Source organism: Microcaecilia unicolor, chromosome 4 (genome assembly GCF_901765095.1).
Source record: "Microcaecilia unicolor chromosome 4, aMicUni1.1, whole genome shotgun sequence".
NCBI classification, from domain to species: Eukaryota; Metazoa; Chordata; class Amphibia; order Gymnophiona; family Siphonopidae; genus Microcaecilia; species Microcaecilia unicolor.
The window spans coordinates 287630459-287651727 of NC_044034.1; the positions used below are offsets into that span (position 1 = coordinate 287630459).

Sequence of the window (21269 nt, forward strand, 5' to 3'; positions counted from 1 at the left end):
TGAATCATAGAAACTTCTGGATCCAGCACACAAATGAAAATTAATTTTTCAAGAAAAAAAAGGTTCATATGATTTGCACTACAACTCTTTTCTTGTTTTCTGATATTAATAACTAAACCAGTGTTTCATGCTGTTCACCAGAAACTTGATGGAGGAGTAGCCTAGTGGTTAGTGCAGTTGGCTTTGATCCTAGTGAACTGGGTTTGATTCCCACTGCAGCTCCTTGTGACTATGGCAAGTCGCTTAACCCTCCATTGCCCCAGGTACAAAATAAGTACCTGTATATAATATGTAAACCACGTTGACGGTAACCATAGAAAGGCGATATATCAAGTTCCATCCCCTTTCCCCTATCAGGGCAAAGAAAGGGAATCAAAGCTCAGACATAAAGGATTTCACACAACGTGTATCAGAACAATTTCTAGGAGCCTGTCAAGAAATTACAGTATTCATACCTTCAAAAGCATAAGGGTGAGGAAGGGAATATGGGGCATGTTTATTGCCACTCTTAACTGAAAAAGCAGATTCTTGGCTGACTTTGATCAACCAACCACAAAACTGTAGTACTCAGGACTAGTTTACTGCACCTGAAAATACTTCCAACAACCAGAAAGTACATTAGTGAATAATATTTAAGCTCTTTTTAATTTTATCATACTATATTTAGTAAAATATAACAGCAGATCATTTACTGTGCCCAGCTGTTCTCACTGGATTCCTACCATTTTGGGACGCATGGTCTATATGCATTTCAAACCAATGATATTTTATATCATGTACAATGTTTTTATTGTGTCCAATTTTTATGTAATCCACTTTCAAGGCAGATTATAAATTAATCAAATTACTAATTATGAACTAATTTGGGGGGTGGGGTTCTGTGTTTCATTTTGGGTTTTATGTTTTGATTTTGTTTGTTTTTATTGTAACCTGCCTAGTAATAAGCAGGCTAGAAACATTTAAAATAAAAAATAAAATTAAAAAAAATCTCATGGGACCTACTTCAAACACTCTGATCAGGACATATCTCCCACACAGAATTTATACATTAGGAATGGTTGGACTTTGTTGGATAATTTGACCTTTTCTGATACATATTCTCTTGCATGTAAGGTATGCCTGCCAGAAATGAGGCATTTGTACTGTGCCCAAAACAACGCAACAATGATTTTGCTACTGAGAGAAAAACATGTGATTTATACTAAATTGAACCCACCGATTCCAAATATGAACTCCGAATTTGCCTGACACGTCTAGATTTTAAGTTATACATGCAAAGCCTATTCACTTATAATATTAATGCATTATATATTGGAAATATTCCAACGGACATGCCCGGACCTGTCTGGACGCGCTCAGACAGGTCTTTGGCTGATGTCAGCAGTAGGTATATAAGGCAAGATGGATAGACGCAAATGTGTTAACGATCCGGACACTTTCTGCTACATATGTGGCAAATACACTGATCAGCGCAAGAATCTGACAAAGCGAGTGCGCCTTGCTGACAAGTATTACTTTGACTGTCAAATTGGAGATCAAGATAAAAGCTGGGCACCTCATGTTTGTTGCACTGTGTGTTACTTTGGGCTAACGCAGTGGTTGAATGGTAAAAGGAAAGGAATGGCTTTTACAGTGCCGATGGTTTGGTGTGAGCAGAAAAATCACCAGACTGTTATTTTTGCACGACTAAAATCGCCGGATATTCAAAGAGAAACAAGTCACAAATTGTGTATCCTGACTGTGAGTCTGCTCTTAAACCAGTACCACACAATGTAGAGAATGCACAGTGCCTGCCCCTCCCGCAGCAGGAACGGCAATTGAAATTGACGCTTCTGATCCTGATGAAGAAGAAGATGTTGATTGGCATGATGTATTTCCTGATCTAGAACAACTGGAGGGTCAGCCACACTTGCTGAGCCAATCAGATTTAGATGATCTGGTAAGAGATCTGTCATTATCTAAAGAAAAGTCAGAACTGCTAGCTTCTAGACTTCGGGAATGGAATTTGCTACAATGAAGCACCACAACTTCACACTTTCGTCATCGACACACCAAGTTAGCTGCAAACTATGCAATAGAAAGCGATGTCTGTTTCTGTACTGATGTAAATGGTCTTATGATGGAGTTAGATGGTACACATGTTCCCGATGAATGGAGGCTATTCAGACACTCTAGCAAAACATGTTTGAAAGCTGTCTTGTTGCACAATGGTAACGAAAAACCATCTGTTCCATTGGCTCATGGGGTTGGAATGAAAGAGAGCCATGCTTCTATGGAGTTAATTTTGAAAATGATCAAATACTCTGAACATAAATGGAATATTTGTGCTGACCTGAAAGTGGTAGCACTGCTGCTTGGCCTACAGTTAGGGTACACGAAGCATATGTGTTTCTTGTGCCTATGGAACAGTCAGTGGCCTCTCAGAGTTGAGCACACAGTTGGTCGGTACAATGTACAACGTACAACACAAATCACTGGTCGATCCACTTCAAGTTTATCTTCCACCACTTCACATTAAACTTGGTTTAATAAAAAATTTTGTTATTGCACTTGATCGTGATGGAAATGGTTTCCAGTATTTGAAGGAGATGTTTAGCACACTGAAAACTGAGGCTAAAATAAAGGCCGGAATTTTTACTGGCCCCGAAATCAAACTAATGCATGATGACACATTCAGAACAAAATTCAACCCTCTGGAACTTGCAGCTTGGGATGCATTTGTGCTAGTAGTGCAGAACTTCCTTGGGAACAGACAAGCTGAGAACTATGCTGAACTAGTAGACAACATGCTTAAAGCATATGAACAACTTGGCTGCCGAATGTCATTGAAAATGCATTTCTTACATTCCCATCTTGACTTTTTCCCACCCAATTTGGGACACGTAAGTGTCGAACATGGAGAGAGGTTTCATAAAGACATTTCTACAATGGAGAACAGATATCAAGGCCGCTGGAATCCCAACATGATGGGGGACTTCTGCTGGTTTTTGCAACAGGAAAATATGACCAGTCACAAACGCAAAAGCAGATGCCAGAAGCACTTTGAACAGTACTGGGCCTTACTGAAGTAAGATTTTTAAACTGGAATACGAGACTTTTTTTGAAATTTTGTTATTCCATTACATTTTCATATACTGTGTACTACGAAAACTTTGATGTAGATCAGGTAATTGTTGGAGTAAAAAATTATTCAATGCTTTCCAAGTGCTTAATTCATTTGGGCAAACTTATGCATAACAAAATTTCCTGACATGTTACAACAACTCTGACTTCGGATTTGGAATACGCACACTGAATTTAGGACAAATGGTTTTTGCCCAGTAGCACACAAAAAAATTTTTTTTGTTGTTGTGCTGTTTTTTTTTAAATAAAATTTAAAATTGTTTTTTTTTTTCAGCAATTCCTAGTAGAACCCTGACTAAAGCACGCATAAATTGAATTTTACAATTAACTTTGCATTGCATTTGCTTATACGTAATTCAGATCATTTATAGTATCAGTTAACAACTTGCCTTTTTTTCCACGGAACTGGACGTAGGTAATTATAGGCCTTACCTTTTTCCTCTTTGGTTATTATAAGTCTCAGACTTAAACCAACACCTAGGACCCCTCTCAAGTCTGACCATCAAGCTTTGCAAGAAACAGAAGAGAGTCATCCAAACTAGTTATGTTACTGTATAAAATATCTGACCACCTTATGCTTGATGTAAATGAATGAGTTCACTCTCTGGTGTGTCAGATCTATTCCTCCCTCTTCTTGTGTTCTCACTGTCACTCTGGGCTCCCACCTAGAGCGCTGCATGGGAATGGTGTTAGCGGGAATCCCACAAAGATGGATACAGGTCCTGCGGGGTTCCTGCAAAGTGTAGTGCCAGGCCACCCTACTAACCTTTCCTCGCTGTCTCCTCATTGATCAGGGGATGGAACTGGGAGGTCGCACTCACCAAACACCAAGCATCTGAATGTGGTGACTAGCGATTGGCAAGTGTAACCTACCAGCCCTGCAACCTGACACAGCACCATCTTAACATAGTAAATAACAGCAGATAAAGACCTGTACATTCCATCCAGTCTGCCCAACAAGATAAACTCATTTTACATAGTATGCGATACTTTATATGTATACCTGCGTTTGATTTGTCCTTGCCATTTAAAGGACACAGACCGTAGAAGTCTGCCCAGCACTCTTCTTCTACAAAAAGTTCTGAAGCTAACAATGCAACCACTTACAATTTACACTCAAGACCATCCATATCTATTCAGTTACGATCAGAGCGTAGACCATAAAAGTCTGCCCAGCACTGGGTTTGCTTCCCAATTATCGGCATTGCCACCCAATCTCCGCTAAGGTTCTGTACATCCATTCCTTCTAAACAGGATTCCTTTGTATTTATTCCATGCATGACTGACTTCCATTACTGTTTTCATCTCCACCACCTCCCGCAGGAGGGCATTCCACATATCCACCACCCTCCCTGTGAAAAAATATTTCCCGATATTACTCTTTATCCTCAATTCATGTCCACTAGTCCTACCACCTTCTTGTCTCCGGAAACGTTTTGTTTGTGGATTAATACCTTTTAAATATTGAAACGTCTGTAGCATGTCACTCCTGTTTATCCTTTCCTCCAAGGTATACATGTTCAGGTCGGCAAGTCTCTCCTCGTATGGTTTGCAACACAAATCCCATACCATTGTTGCAGCTTTTCTTTCAACCCCTTCCAGTCTTCTTACATCTTTAGCAAGATACAGCCTCCAACACTAAACACAATACTCCAAGTGGGCCCTCACCAATGACTTGTAGAGGGGCATCAACTCCTCCTTTTTTTGCTGGTTATACCAATGACTTGTAGAGGGGCATCAACTCCTCCTTTTTTTGCTGGTTATACCCCTCTCTATGCAGCCTAGCATCCTTCTGGCCACAGCCATCGCCTTGTCACATTGTTTCTTCACCTTCATATCCTCCAACACCAACACCCCAAGGTATCTCTCGAGTCGAGCAATAGATGGTTAAACAATATAAGGAAAGAAGAATGTGAAGGGACTTTGGATTTAGTGCACTTTTTTTTTTTCAGTTGTAGATCAAGCAAATTAGTTTCAAGTTTAGTAGATATGGGAGGTCATCCCAACACACAGGGGTGAACTATTGAAGAATTTGCATGCAGGCTTTCTGAAAAATACCATATAGTGGGGGTTTTTTTATGTTGCAAAAAGCCTATTGGTTTTGTTTGACTTCACACACTAAAGCTGAGGAGCAGAAAAACATTCTGTAGCCTTAGATTTTTTTTGTGTGTGAAGGATGTACAGCCTCTGTGACCTCCAGTGTTTAAGCTTTATTAATTAATGCCTTATCATATACAACACATTCTTAGTTTAAAACAAAATTTAGGTTTTTTTTTGCATTTAGTTGCACAAAACGATAGCTGAATTATGTGGCTTTTGTGAGAAGGGACAAGCCATCCAGCACATGAAAGCAGCAAGCTCCTTAGTCCTACCTGCCTATCTTGGTGTGCGGTACACAGAGAAATTCAGAAAACAGAGCAGGAACAGCAGCTTTGTGCTTGCTGTCATTTGTGTGTGCTAAGCAGCTTACTTGCAGATGGCTACATAAGCTGTAACTATACCACCAATTTTAAGATTAACAAGAAATAAGGAAAGTTTAGTGAAATACAAGCTCCTAATCTTAAACTTGTCATACTACTTTGGAAGAAAGCCAATATTGGTTTCATCTGTTCTTCTCTGGGGATCCATTACATGTACAGTAGGCATACAATATTTTTCTCTTGGGCTGAGTAAGCTAGATTTGTGGAAACAGCCGTTTGAAAGGTTAACAGAACTTTACATTTCCTTCCACCTTCCTGAAAGTGTTGTTGAGGCTTCTGTGGCAATGAAAAGTCCATTTAAGCAGACCCCTGGCACAGGTGCCTTTATTTCACCATTATCTTTACTCTCATTTCCCATGAGGGGCTCCTTCTCGCCACCACCTTCCTTGTTCTCGAACAGCAGCTCCATTAAATGTTAATCTGTGGTGGTGCACAGTGCCAGAACTCTGCAGTGTTTACAAGATCATTTCTGAAAATGAGGACCACAGGCAAGAAGGCACGGAACAAATTATTTCCAAGGTACAGACATTTTCAAATGGCTAGGAAAGTTACATAAAATGGTATAGGTTGGGTTATTTTACCTCGTCAGATTATTTTAGTACAGGGGACGAGCAGGGATGGAGGAAATAACTTGTGGGGACAGGTGGGAATGGAGCAGATTCTTGCAGGGCGAGCAGGGACAGGTGAAATTTCTGTCCCTGTGCAACTCTCTACTACCAACCTACCTCCTTCGTTGGCCCCTATTCAAGCTTTGATCTCTTCTCCATGATATGGACTAGCCTCTCTCACACCAAAATGGCCCACCTTGACATGGATGACACTTTGGCTGACCAGGGTTGAGGACAACTCATACTCCCTTTCTATAAGCGTTTACACCCATCCTCAACCCTTACATTCCTCATCCTTCCTACTGCCTTCCTCCAGGCATTTGCCCCATCAAATACAGCATTCACCTCTTTCCCTCTTCATGAATCATTCTCACCTGACAGGAGCTACAAGTGATTCCATCCTTTCTTTTGTCAGGCGAGTCCAAAATCTTCACAGCACAAACATCAAGAGCTTTGGTCTTCAAAGGCCACCAACAGATTAGGTTTTCAAGCAATCCTTAATTATGCATGAAGAGATTTGCATACAGTGAAGGTAGAAGGCATGCAAATCTCCTTCATGCATATTAGGAATATTCTGAAAGCCTGACCAGTTGTTGGCCCTCATCGACTGTGAATGAAGACCAAGGAACTGGTTCCTAGGAAAGTGCCTGGAACTGAGGTTAAGAGAGGATAAAAGTGGAACTGGAGCATACAGCAGATGGAGAAATTAGATCTTACCTGCTAATTTGCTTTCCTTTAGTCCCTCCGGACCGGACCAGGATTGGACTGATGGGTTGTGCTCGCCTACCAGCAGGTGGAGACTGAGAAAAAACTCTGACTCTAGAGAGCCAATAGGAGCCCTGGCCATGTGACCTTAGCCTCAGTATTTGAATAACAAAGCAGGAAAGAAAGAAAGACCTTCTGTGCCGTATGGAATCCTAGCAGCCACAAAGCACTCGGCAATGCCAAGTATCAGAGCTCACCAGCAACTCTCACCAGAGAAGTGGTATGGCCCAATATGTATTACAGCTCACCAGCAACTCTCACTAGAGAAGTGGTATGGCTCACTTGTACTATAGCTCACCAGCAACTCTCACCAGAGAAGCGATATGGCTCACATGTAATATAGCTCACCAGCAACTCTCCCCAGAAAAGTGGTATGGCTCACGTATAATATAGCTCACCCGCAACTCTCACCAGAGAAGTGGTATGGCTCACTTGTCTTATAGCTCACCAGCAACTCTCACCAGAGAAGTGGTATGGCCCACTTAAGATTTTATATATATTCCATCAACTGAGCTTACCAGCAACTCTCACCAGAAAAGTGGTAAATCATATTTAAGGTTTTATAGATTTTCCAGCAACTGAGCTCAGCCACAACTCTCACCAGAGAAGTGGTATGGCGTATTTAAGGTTTTATAGATAGATTCCAGCAATTGAGCTCACCAGCAACCACCAGAGAAGTGGTATAGACCACGTAAAGTTCTGTATATATATATATAGTATTGTTCCACGAATCGTAAAGGAATGAATACACTTCCTACTGAATACACTTCCTACTTAATAAAAGAAGCTAAAGAGTAGAGAGAACATGGGAGGGGCCTGGTCCGGTCCGGAGGGACTAAAGGAAAGCAAATTAGCAGGTAAGATCTAATTTCTCCTTCCTTAGCATCCCTCCGGACCGGACCAGGATTGGACTGATGGGAAGTACCAAAGCAGTAATCTGAAGGGAGGGACCCTATGAAAACTGCAGAGAAATGTTCATGCTGCATAGGCCACCTGGCGACAACTAACATGTAGTGTGTCCCAATGAGCAAAATAAAATGAAACTAGGACTAAGTTGCCAACTTACCAATGTGCACCGAGAGCACCAAAAATCGCCATAGTAAGAATAGAGCCCGCTTCTGAAGTTGTGGAATATGTTGTAATACGCTGTGGAACTGCCCTCTCAGCGAGAAGAGAAATAGACATTCTCATTTCCTTGATCCTTCGCGATATAGCGGGTTAGAAACAATGAAAAACTTTTATGCCTACTGACTAGAAGGACAAAACCAATAAGAAAAAACCGATTGGGAAAGGTGAAAACTTTAAACTACAGCAGACCGAAAAGAAGTTACCAACCGTAGAAGTATTCCACACATAGATCTACTTGCTGCAATGGCTACTGGGAAACACTGCTTGAAGAGGAAAACTTTATAGAAAAAGTTATGGCTACTAGAAAACAGAACTTTAAGAGTCTGTTCACCTAGTTCACCTAGCTGGTGGACGAAGCAGGGAGGTACAGGTGCAGGACTCCTTTAAGAAACCGCTTTGACAGTGGATGCTGCATAAGCGTGCGGTTGTCAACAGTATCATGCATCACTGATAGAGCTGCCAAATGAACTCTAATGGATGAGTAAGACAGACAAGATTTCGCAAGATGCAGAAGATATTCCAAAACATGCAAAATGGATACTGTTTGTGGAATGAAGTGGCGAGAGGAGTACCACAGAGTGAACCGTCGCCACTTTGATTCATAGGACTTTAATGTAGATTTCTGTCTGGAAGCAATTAAAACTTGAAGTACTTCCTGCGAAAATATCAAAGATGTTGCAGACCCAGTAACCACGCCATAAGTTTGAGTGACTGGGGGTCCGGATGTAGAAGGGTGCCTTGGTTCTGCGTAAACACCTAGTGAGATGATGGAAGAAACGCATAAAGAAGGCTGAAAAACCCCTGCTGGACGTTGGCATCTGTCCCTGTCTCCGTCAAGACTGTTGCTGAACGGAAGAAGCAAGAAATGTTCGTGAGCCTGAAGGCAAAAAGAGATAGCCCTGAAGTGTCGCAGTGAGGAAGTAAGGCTGAAAAAATGAGAGTCCATTCACCTAAATGCAGGGTGACACAACTAAGAAAAAATGAGTACAAACTCAAGAGTATACTCTTAACTCCTCCTTGGCGGATGACATAACCCATTGCCATGGCAAGGACCAACATAGCTCTCTCCGCCTTGTTTGTCAGTAGGGAAAACAAAATTCACCCCGAAGGTAAAACGAATTGCTGAGGTCCCCCAGAAAAAAAATATATACAAACAAGCTTCTGCCAAAAGTGTACTGCACGAAGCATCCAATGACAGAACTAAGGTTCTTGAGATAACTAGATGACACTTAAATAGTGCGATTGATGACCCTGAGATTCGCAATAGGATGAAGGAAAATTCCTTCTTGGGCATTAGAAAGTAAAATTGCATTCTGCAGAATAGAGCGAGGAAATGGCCGAAGGCCCAAGGTCACCAAGAAAATATAAACTGGGATGTTTGCAGAGGAGACAAAAGACTGTGCGCCAACCTGACTAAACAAAGAGAAAATCAGAGATATCTGATGAGAGATCAAATGAGAGATCAAATGAGAGGCCTGGCTACAATCACCACCCAACCTAGAGACTGTAAGAAATGCAACACCCGGTGCGTGACCTGAGAACTCTGCTGATAAGACTTTCTCCAATTAGGCAGTCGTCTAGGTAAGAATGAAATGACCCTAAGAGCGCAATGAACATCCTCTTAGATCTATAAAAGAACGGAAGAGAGAGTACTGCTGAAAATGACCGGTTAATGCATAAGCAAAAAACTAGCCATTCTCTGGATCCTGAGGAGAAGAGGAAGGGTGACCAAGGACACCAGTTAAATAGGGCTACAAACTCCAACCCTATCTCTATGGCGTTCCATAGTTGGGTAAGTTCTGAATATAGAAAGTTCTGAATATAGGAGTCCACCAGCTATGGTAGTACGCTCCGGACAGAAAAAAATTGTCCCAGTATGAACGTCTGATTCACCGGCCTGTAATTTCTTGGATCTCCCTAATCCACATACCACTAATCCACGTACCACGGTCATGCGTCCTCCCTCACTGAGAGGTAGATTGTAAGCTCCTTTGAGCAGGGAACGTCCTTCTTTGTAATTTGTACAGCACTGCGTAACCCTAGTAGCGCTCTAGAAATGTTAAGTAGTAGTAGTAGTACCAGACTCACACCCAATAGATATGAATGTTGAGCTTGTTTCAGGTTAAAACACCGAACCTAGGCCCAGGGTCCCCGGTGTTTCTAGTGGTGAACAGCCATGGCAAATATTGTATGCGTTAGTTTGCAGAATTACTGCAAAGCCTTGCTTTTGGAGCAGAGATTTCTGTTCGATACTCTCGTGAGAGGTTTTTTTTTTTGTTTTTTTTTTTTTCTTTTCTTTAATGCTGTTCTGGCTGTAGAAAGGTGGACATTTGAGCTTCCCCAGAATGGCAAAACTTATGTACCTATGCCCATTAGATATGAATGCTGGACTTGATAGACTTTAGGCCTTACCCAGCATAACCATACTTATGTACCTATGGTATAAATACACAGGAAGTGAGTGAATCCCCTTCCAATTGAAAGAACACTCTGGAGTGAAGGCGCATAGAATGAAAATGAAAAAGGACAAACTTGGAAATTACCTGTAACGAAAAAAGTGAAGTTGTGCCACAGCCACTTGGTGAAGGCAGTGTAGACAAGACTGTATCTGAATTCAAGAAAGCTTGATATAACATCAGGTCTCTAAGGAAGAGGAAGACATAGCAGATGGTATGTATAGGCATACTGGACCAAACCAGGATGTTTATAATCTGCCAATGCTGAACTGATAGAGTAGTGACAAACACGAGTAGATGGTTTGAGGACCGTCCACTATCTTTAAGTGAAAGGATGACTTTATTCTCTAAGTGACCATATGTCCTGTAAAAACCAGAAGAAAGCTAAAATGAAAGATGAGAGGCTTCAAGGCAGTTGGAAAAGAAGGGAAGACATGAATAAAGCATGCCTGCTAAGGCAGCTGAGTGACTGGGAGCTTGGTAGACAGGACTGTCCCTCAGAGAATATGAAAGAGCTGATATATCCCCATGGCATCTGAACAATATACTGTATGCCTCTAGAGAAGGCTTCTTAAAGTCGGAAAAAGAAAACACTGTGTAACACTACAGCCATTGAGAGTGTCTGTTAAGTTCTTAAAACACTATATAACATCATACGCATGGAGTAAAATGCTTGAAAGGAACTAAGATATTATGGTCAGAATTGCAAAGTACCAATCAATTGACTCTTAGACAATGTAGTCCTATTCACCAGGGAATGAGAAAGACAGAAATTTACTCTATGCCTATAGAGAAAGTTTCTAAAGTTCTTAAAACACTGTATAATACTACAGCTATTGAGGAAAATGCTTGAAATGAATTATGATATTATGATAAGATGCAGATTTTCCACCAGGCAATGAAAAATGACTGAGCACCAGAAAAAACTAGTGTTAACAGCCCCATGATACATAGAAATTTAAAAGGAGAAAAGCTTGTTATATATCCATATATGAAAGGAGCCCCCTTTCAACCAAATATTGCCTGCTGATGTGAAGAGCATTTTAGAATACGCCGTTCAGCACATACAAAAGTGTACACATCTTGGAGCCGAACTGCTCTATGAACTGCAGCCTTACCTTCAGCAGAGAGATCCCCGACTGATAAGATGGAGGGAGAAACAAAATGGCCGCCGTTCGCTCCACTGGCCCTGTGGCGATCGTCGACAGCGCGCCCGACACCTCCGAACAAGCGGAGCCCAGTGGAACGGCGAAGAAACAACAGCCGGCGAAAAAGGCCCCGAAAAAACTGGAGGCAGCACCGGACCCGAAGAAACCTTGAAGGGAGAGCAAAATTTACATGTTCCGGCTGCGTGAACTGCGCGACGCTGACCGACAGCAGCTGTTTGAACTTTTAAGCCATATCGGAAAAAACAGGTGGCTGCGCTTACGCGGTTCGCACCTTTCTTTTTTTTTTTTTTTTTCATTTGTTTAAACTGCCGCCGCCAAAACGCAAGAAAATGGAGGAAATTAAATCTGACGAGAAAAATCGCTGTTTAAAGTCACAGATACTGAATTATTTTCTTCTGTTTGTTTTTTTTTTTTTTTTTTTTATAACCCCTCAATCATAATAAAACACTGGAGCTGCCTGCTCGTTAGAAGTCTGGGGAAAGAAAGGCTGCTTCTTTGAATTTACTTTTATTTGATTTAATTCTTTTAAAGCAGCTACCTGTTAAAAGTGGCTGCCTCTCCCAAAGACGGTACACCTTTCCAGAGAAAGGGACGGCCCTTCCCTGCTAAGCCAGGGAGATGGGGAGGAAGGGGGGTGGACTCGAGACACCCGAGTTTAACACCCCCGAGGCTGTCAAAGAAAGAAGAGAAAGGAAACCCTGTCAAGCCTCTAAATAAGATTCCAGGCACAGAAGAATTATCACAAATATCTGTAATATCTAAAGAGAAAAGGAGAGAGACTAATGGGCTCACTTCCTACCTGCTGGGAGACTGAGAAAATACTGAGGCTAAGGTCACATGGCCAGGGCTCCTATTGGCTCTCTAGAGTCAGAGTTTTTTCTCAGTCTCCACCTGCTGGTAGGCGAGCACAACCCATCAGTCCAATCCTGGTCCGGTCCGGAGGGATGCTAAGGAAGCTCTTCTTTTCCCTGCTGCTGTATGGCCTCCCTACTCCAGTCCCTCTCCACCTGTCTTCCTGCAGCATTGACTGGATGCCACTGGGACAGAAGGGAAAGGCTTGAACAGCAAGCAGGAGATACGAGGCAGTATCCAAAAGAATCGAGACATGGACTTTGGGAGGAAGACAGAATCATGCTAGTGGGGTTGCCTGCACTGTGGCACAGGAAGAAATTACCATGGCATACCAGTTGAGAAGTACTGTTCTAAAGTTGTGTATGACTGAGCAAATATCAAACCTCCTCTCAGAACTAGGAAAAACCTCAGCATCAACTCCTAGAATTGAGCACCTGACACCTGTAACCAGCCCAAGCAACATTTAAACATACTGGCACCTGGAGAAAACTTCACTGGAGACGTAGCCTTCTCCCCTCACTTGCTCTACTTATCATAGTGCCAGATCTCACTTTAGCCCATTAAACCATCAGCTGGGCAGGTGTGTATGACAGCAAACATCTACACACAGCTGGCCCCTACATATGCCACTGCCTAGGTCCAAAACATATGTATATTCAAGAACAATTTTTATTATGCTATGGAACTATGGAATTAAAAAATACTTTTGAACACCATGTTAAAATAACCACCAATATGGTATATAACCTTGCAAAATTTGTACAGCAATTACAGGAACATATGTAAAATTCCATCTTGTAGTTTAGGATACTGCTATAATTCTATTTTGAGGTATATTTCTTTTTGGTTTTTCATTCTTGCTTGGATTGGGCTTTACATTCTTACCATACTATGCTGCTTGAAGAACAGGTGAAAGTAATAAAAGGATAATATCAAACAGTTCAAACAGAAGGATCTGCTAACTTACCTCTTCATCAGACTCAAACTGCACATTCACTCCATAAGTCTCATCAATGTTATCATCTGAAAGGAAGAAAAAAATGTCAGTAAGAGAGGAAACCCACACATTAAGATGAGTAGAAGCTACACTAGATGATCAAGGAGAACAAAACAAGACAGACCTTCATACAGGTCTGCCAATCCACCTCAAGCTTGATCTGCAGCAGTCCCCACTATTCCAGAACTGAAACCTATATATTAATCACTTGCCGATACACCTCAATCCTAAAAGGTAACATATATTGCTACTTCAAGACTAAGACATACATTAGCTCTGTCAAAGCATCTTAGTCCTGACCTGTAACACACCATGCTATTACACAACTGAGACTCTACACAGAGCTTTGCCAATGCACCTCAATCCTATCCTGTAGCACCTTCTAGTCCAGTATTGAAGTAGACCATAAAATATATTTTTTTTTTATTACCCATGTTTTGAATCTCCTTATCACCACCATAGTCTGTCATCTTTTTGCCCAAGTTCACCAGAACATGGTAGCGAGTGTCATCTGTCTGTCCAAGCAACTGATCGATTTCTTTACGTCTTTCCTTATCCCTGAGTTTGTCATTCTTCAGGACAGCAAGGACCTCATCAGCAGCTCCACAAAGAATATCTCTAGGCTGCAAAGAAGATAAACAAATTACTAAGCACGAAGGGACACTCCTCCAAGCAAGGGTATGGGCTGTATAGCACCTGGGAATATAATATCAAGACACCCTTGTACAAAACTCATTCATGGTTCTCTGGTAATATGATATTGGTAGGTCCGTGTACCTGCGAATAGGTTAATGCTTCTAGGAATACAACCTGCTCTCAAAGTACTTCTGGATAAAACACAGAGGCATATTTTCAAAGCACTTAAGACATAAAAATTCCACAGTAGCATATGGAAGTCTAAGTGCTTTGAAAAATGAGCCCCCCCCCCCCCCCCCCCCCCCCCCAGTTATATGGGGATATAATGCTGTCACCTGGTCTTGCAGAACTTCTAGTTAAAAATATGTAACTTCCTTTAATTATAATTTTACACAGTTTCTCAGGATCCCTGAATTGACACCACAGCTCTCAAGATACTAATTTTATTACCTGGTCTCCAAGGGCTGCCTGGATAAAACTGAGCAGTACTTCATAGGTCTCCCGAGTTTCCTTGGTCTTAGGTTTATATATAATCCCCACCATCTCATCAATGCCCTCTGACAGCAAAGTAAAACCCTTCATCTTGTTGATGTCATGCCTGTCCTCATCACGCTTCCTCCTCCTAATAGAACAAAATTAAAAACAGAAAGAGCAAGAGAGTACAAGCTATGATACTGTATATTCATTTTTAGCCCCAACCATCAGCTCTCTCTCTTCTACTACAAAACCATCATACAGTTTCCCCCTCAGTCAATGATACTCAGGGCAAAACGATATATTGTATTATACCTACGTCAAATCTTTTTTTTTCACTTAAAATATTTTTATTTAAAATAACTCTGCAACAGCCAATTTCTCAAAGAACACATCCTGCTCACATTTGCCCACACAGGGGCTCATAGACATTAAACTACTACATCTGGAACTAACATCCATTATGTCTATTGCTACAAAACTCATGCTATCAAAATCATCCCCTAAACAATATCCACTACACAACTAAACCATGTGCCCCTAACATACAACATCCCCTTCCCTCCAACCAACTCCAACCCCCTCCAACCCCTACTCAACTTGAGAACACCCCCCAGTACTTTGGGGCACTCTCCCTCCCCTTCCCCCCGAACCCACCCCCTCCTATAATTCTCCACAAACCTACATACTTGTCAGTCGCTGTTGTAAACGAGCCCATCTCCCTTATGTCGCAATGCCCCCTCCCTGCGGCAAGCCGTTAGTCGCTCCATTTGTATTAACTGACCCAATTTACATTTCCAGTCACCCAATGTCGGGGGGGGGGGGTCTGCCCTCTTCTAATACTACGCTATGAGGCACTTAGCTGCTGCCAACCCCTATCACAACCATTTCCGCTCCTCCCAAGAGTCCCTCTCATTATATAGGCCCAGGGGACACACCAAAGGGTTACACACCAAAGATATCCAGTCAACTTTACTAATGTTTTCATAACAGCTTGCCAAAAGAGCATCACACTGGGGCACGTCCACCATATGTGCATGAAAGAACCCCTTTGTGAATTACACCTCCAACAGAGGTCCGATGTACCAGGGTACATCCGCTTCAATCTCTCTGGTGTGTAATACCATCTGGATAAGACTTTATATGCATTTTCCTGCACCAAGGCTTTCCTCACCTCCCCACAAACAACTTCCCACTCCTGATCAGAAAAGCAGCGATTTAAGTCTTCCTCCCAAGCACCCTGAAAACCAAATGGTCTGTGATCATATCCCCTGAAAAATGTATACATCACTGATATTGGTCTGGGAACCTTCCTCAACAAAAGCCACAGGTTTTCCAAACTTTCCCTCTCCTGAGGATTCCCCCCCCTTCCCAATGTCCCCACAAAATGATGAATCTGTATATAGGGAAATTTGTCTCCCCCCCCCCCCCGGCAAAGTATACATGGAGCACAGCGTTTCAAAACTCTTCACCCTCCCCCTCCCCCAGCACAGCCTGGAAGCTCATAATGTCTGCTTGCTCCCATTGCACAAAACTAGCATTTTCTCTCCCCGTCCCAAACCTTGGCTCCCATCTCAAAGGCACCAGCGTCGACACCCCCTCACACTGTCCCCATTTCTTCCTCACTCCTCCCCACAATTCCACCAAATGCCTCACATATGGATTCTGTATCCCTACCAAGATCACTCCCACTCTTTTGGTAGTCCATAAATCAGAGCTCAACGGCCTGTGTGGGCTATACGATTGCTCCAACTGACTAGCAGGCTTAGTTGTCCCCCTCTCCAAGTCCATAATCATCCTCAGTTGGGCAGCAACATAATACCATTCAATATTGGGCACTGCTCTACCCCCCCTTCTCAGAGGCACCCCATAACACTCGTCTAGCTAAATGAAGATACCTGCCCCCCCCCCCCCCCCACACCATATAAACTGTGCCACCAAACCCTGCAATTCTTTAAATGTCCATTTCGGAACTGCCATTGGAAGCGCTTGAAACAAAAACAACAGTCTAGGCAGCACATTCATTTTCACCACTGCCATACACCCCCACCACGAAAGCCACAATCCCTTCCACCGGGTTAACTCCCCCCCCCCCCCCCCGAATTTGATCTATTATCTTCCCATAATTGAGGCTATACACCCTACCCAAGTCCCTAGGAATCTGAATCCCCAGATACCGAATGTGATGCTTGAGAGCATTGTTTGCACATATACCCAGAATTGTCTTATAAAATTTGCTTGCTATACTACTATCATGCTTTATCATTGTCATGTTACCCAGAATACTTCTGTAATACTAATTGTCTATTCTCTTATATAGTTTCACTATCCATGATGTATTGTAAGCCACATTGAGCCTGCAAAGAGGTGGGAAAATGTGGGATACAAATGCAATAAATAAATAAAGTGGGCCAATCTGCTTTTTTCCCCCTGCTTCAAAGAAATCCCCAACAGCTCACTCTTATCCATGTTAACCCGTAGACCAGCATATCGTTCAAAATCCCGAAAAATCTCCAACACCACCGGTAGTATCCTCTCAGGATCCACCACATATAGTACCACATCATCCGCAAATAACGCAATTCGATGTTCCAACCCCCCAAACCTAATACCCTGCAAATCTGGATGCTGCCGTATCAGTACCGCCAACGGCTCTAAGTAGAGGGCAAAGAGAAGGGGCGACAAAGGACATCCCTGCCTCATCCCTCTACTTACTGGGAAAAAGGAAGTGTATCCCCCATCAATATTAAGGCACGCCTTCGGTGCCGTGTACAAAGCCACCAGCCAAGCCCCAAAATTGTCTCCCAAGCCCATGCAACTCATCACTGCTCGCAAAACCCCCCAGCTCACCCGGTCAAAAGCCTTCTCTGCATCCATAGCCAACAAAGCTGCACTAGACCGGGATCTTTGTGCCTCCCATATTAAATGGAGAGTATGACAGGAAGGGGAAGGGGTGGGGGGAGGAACTGAAGGGGGGAAAGGTGAAAAAAAATGCATAAGATGACTGTGATGTTTATCTAACAAACACCCCATAAATGTTTGGATGTTAGTGAGAATGCTTGGGAGGGTAGGTAAGGGAAAGGGGGGAGAATAACAAAAATATTGATGATGGAATTTATCGATGTATGCAAGTTAATATGCTGTATTATTTACAATGTCAAATGTTAGATATACTGGCAATGTTTAAAATGTTTATAATGTTGAATCATCAATAAAAACAGTTGAAATATAAATGGAGAGTATGTCTTATGTTGTCCCCTACCTGTCTCTTCTAGATAAACCCAGATTGATCCATATGGATCAATTTCGGCAACACCCTAGCCAACCTGTCAGCCAGGACCTTGGCTATTATCTTTGCATCCACATTCAAAAGTGAAATAGGCCTATATGCCCCACAAACCATAGGATCTTTCCCAGGCTTAGGCAGAACTGTTATTCCAGCCTCAGACAGATACCGGCAGCCCACTACCCTCCAAAGCTCCATTTCCCACCTTCACCAAAAGGTCTCCCAACTCCTCCAGAAAGCATTTATAAAACCTTGCCGAGTATCCATCTAAACCTGGTGCTTTACCATTAGGGAGCCACTTTATCACACCCTGTACCTCCCCTAATCTAATGGGTTCCCCAAGCTGAGCTCTTTCAGACTCATCCAAGCATGGTAAAGGAATCTGATCCAAGAACCGAGCCATATCTACCATCGGTGGTTCCTCAGAAGCACTATAGAGTTCTTGATAGTATTTCACAAAATAATTTCCAATGTTTGAATCAGCATAATGCCATCCTCCCCTTTCATCCTTCAACTTTTGAATAAGGGAACGCCCTCTCCACGTCCGCAAATAACGGGCCACCTTTGCACTGGATTTACTAGCAAACTCAAAGTACTGTTGCCTAAGCTTAGTTCTCATAAAATCCACCTCTGCCATCTGCAATTGTGTTATTTTCCCCCTCACTTGCTTAATGTCTGCCCATACCTGCGGTGTAGGGTTCCTTTTGTGCAGCTGTTCTAAATGCAATAACCTCTTCTGCAAAGTCAGCAATTGCTGCCCTTTTTCCCTTTTCTTGCGTGACCCCCACTTAATCAAAACACCCCTCACCACTATCTTCAGCGCATCCCATAACACCCCATCTGTTACTTCCCCATTATCATTAAAACATCTGAATTCTTGAATAGTAAGCTGAATATCTCCCCAGACTTTCTCATCCACCTACGTCAAATCTTAATTCTTTTTTTTTTTTTCAAAAATTCAATACATAAGGAAAAACAAAGGAAACAATACCTTAAATTATAGATATACACATTAGAACATTTTAGCCCACTTCAAGGAAAAACCTTCCCTAGACCCAGGGAGTGTAATATTCTAATATTCAAATAGCATGCAGGACTGAGGGTAACCCTATACTAGCTCCAAAACACCTGCCCAGAACTGACAGAAAAATAAATAAATCATGTCAAATTACTTTAGTTTTATACTACTACTACTTAACATTTCTAGAGCGCTACTAGGGTTACGCAGCGCTGTACAGTTTAACAAAAAAGGACAGTCCCTGCTCAAAACAGCTTACAATCTAATGGGCAAAATGTCAAGTTGGAGCAGTCTAGATTTCCTGAATAGAAGTATGGTGGTTAGGTGCCAAAAGCGACATTGAAGAGGTGGGCTTTGAGCAAGGATTTTATCTTAAAAGAAACTCTACAGACTTCATGAACTACCTCCAGTACGATGCCATGATCCAAGATGGCTGCGCCCTGCTAGGACGCCCTAGACCTCGCTCCTACGATGCCTAAACGTCGAGGGAAAATCGCGGGCAGAGCTTCCCCGCATTTATCCCCGTTACCTGGTCCTTTGGATCGATTCATGAGGCCACGGGAACTTATACAAGAAGGCGGAACGCCTCCGATCGGGAACGCCGGCGAACGGGAGATATTGGCTTCCCCCGGACTGGAAACAACTTTAAGCCCCGCTGCACGCACTCCTCCTCCTCAACCGCTTGGCGCCAGTTCCTTCCTCTTTGACCCGACGGGGTCTCCCTCGGAAGGAGTAGGGGACCCGGAAGAACCTCGGGGAGAAGCGTCTTCACCATCGGGGGAAGGAATGGAGGGAAGTTTGCCCATATCATCACCACTTATTGAGGAGAGAGAAACTGAGGGTCGAAGTGCAACAGATTTACAGTCTTCAGTAAGGTTTGAACTTCCTAAAGAGTTAGTGGCCAAGCCAAAGAATGTGACTTTAGATACTCTGTGGGATTTAATGTCCAACCTGGGACAATGTTTTCTTAAGCAAACTGAAGAGTTTTTACCAAGAGTAAAGACTATTGAAAGTGACCTGAAAAAAAAAAGAGGAAGAGTTTAAAGTTTTAAATGAAAAAATGGAAAAAATTGACCAAAGGGTTATGAAGATGGAAACGTTACAAACTTTGATGGTAAAAGATGTAACTAATCTCAGGCGGAAAACAGAGGTTTTTGACAATTATACTAAAAATCATAACCTGAGATTCGTTAACTTTCCTAGGATTCCAAATGTTCTGCCTCTTGATATGTTGAAACGTTATTTCCGTGAAAATTTGAATGTTCAGGAAAAGGACTTTCCACCCTTTTCCCAAGTTTATTATGTCCCAGAAAGGAACTTGAATCAAGAGACTGAAAAACCTATTGACGTTTCTCTTTTGCTTGAGACTTCTGACTCTGAATTGGTCACAGCCGCTACTTTGGTAGCGACTGTCGCCCTACTACCTGATAAGAATTGGATCTTCCGCCTTTTTTTCCGTAATAAAGAGAACCCTTTTTTGGGTCTCAAAATATTGTTATTTCCTGATGTCTCTAAGGAGACACGTCGACGGAGGAAACAATTCTTACTCCTTAAGCCAGAAATTCTGCACTTGGGGGGTGTCTTCTTTTTAAGGTACCCCTGCAAGTGCATAGTAAGGCTAGGGGGGAAGAAATATGTATTTACTGAACCTGAACATCTGTCAGCATTAGTAGCCTCAGTTAAAATGGAGAAGCTTTAAAGAATAATGTATAATTTCTTAGCAGAGAAGGATTTAGCCAGTAATTTTTTTTCCTATATTATAATTCTCCCCTTAGATTACCTGAAATCTTGGATCTCCCATTATGGACTTGTTTTTGAGAGTATTTTCCTTTTATAACAGTTCCTAGTTATATGACTCTTTCCTAGCAAGATGTTTCTTGTAAACATTGTTTAATTGAATAAATAATAAATAAATAAATAAATAAATAAAAGAAACTCTACAGTTGCAGGGGATGAAGAAAAACATGAATTTTCTGTGTCACTAGGCATTTACAAGGAAATTCAAAGCCCCCCCCCCCCCCTCCTGATTAATAGTTCTAGCTTCATGAGGGAGGCAGTATAAACTAGCAACAGATACTGCATCACCAGACAGTTGCAAATCATCTTTCAAATACATTTGGAAAAGCTCAAGAGGAGCCACATGAGTCACAGGAAAATGTATTTAAAACCTCTAAACCACTCCATCCATTTGTCCTAGGCGGTGTGTAACTTAAAACATAATAAAAAAAACAAACCATAATATAAAAACAAACTTTTTTTTTTAACTGAAGATAGCCA

At 42.1% G+C, this 21269-nt stretch overlaps 1 protein-coding gene across 1 annotated transcript in view; it reads right to left on the reverse strand.

Moving 5' to 3' along the window:
* Positions 1 to 21269, reverse strand: part of SNRNP200 (small nuclear ribonucleoprotein U5 subunit 200) — a 231109-nt gene that overhangs the window by 201605 nt on the left and 8235 nt on the right. Inside the window, 3 exon segments of the mRNA XM_030201646.1 lie at positions 13549 to 13604; positions 14009 to 14201; positions 14665 to 14836. Of these exon segments, the coding sequence (XP_030057506.1) occupies positions 13549 to 13604; positions 14009 to 14201; positions 14665 to 14836 (421 nt within the window).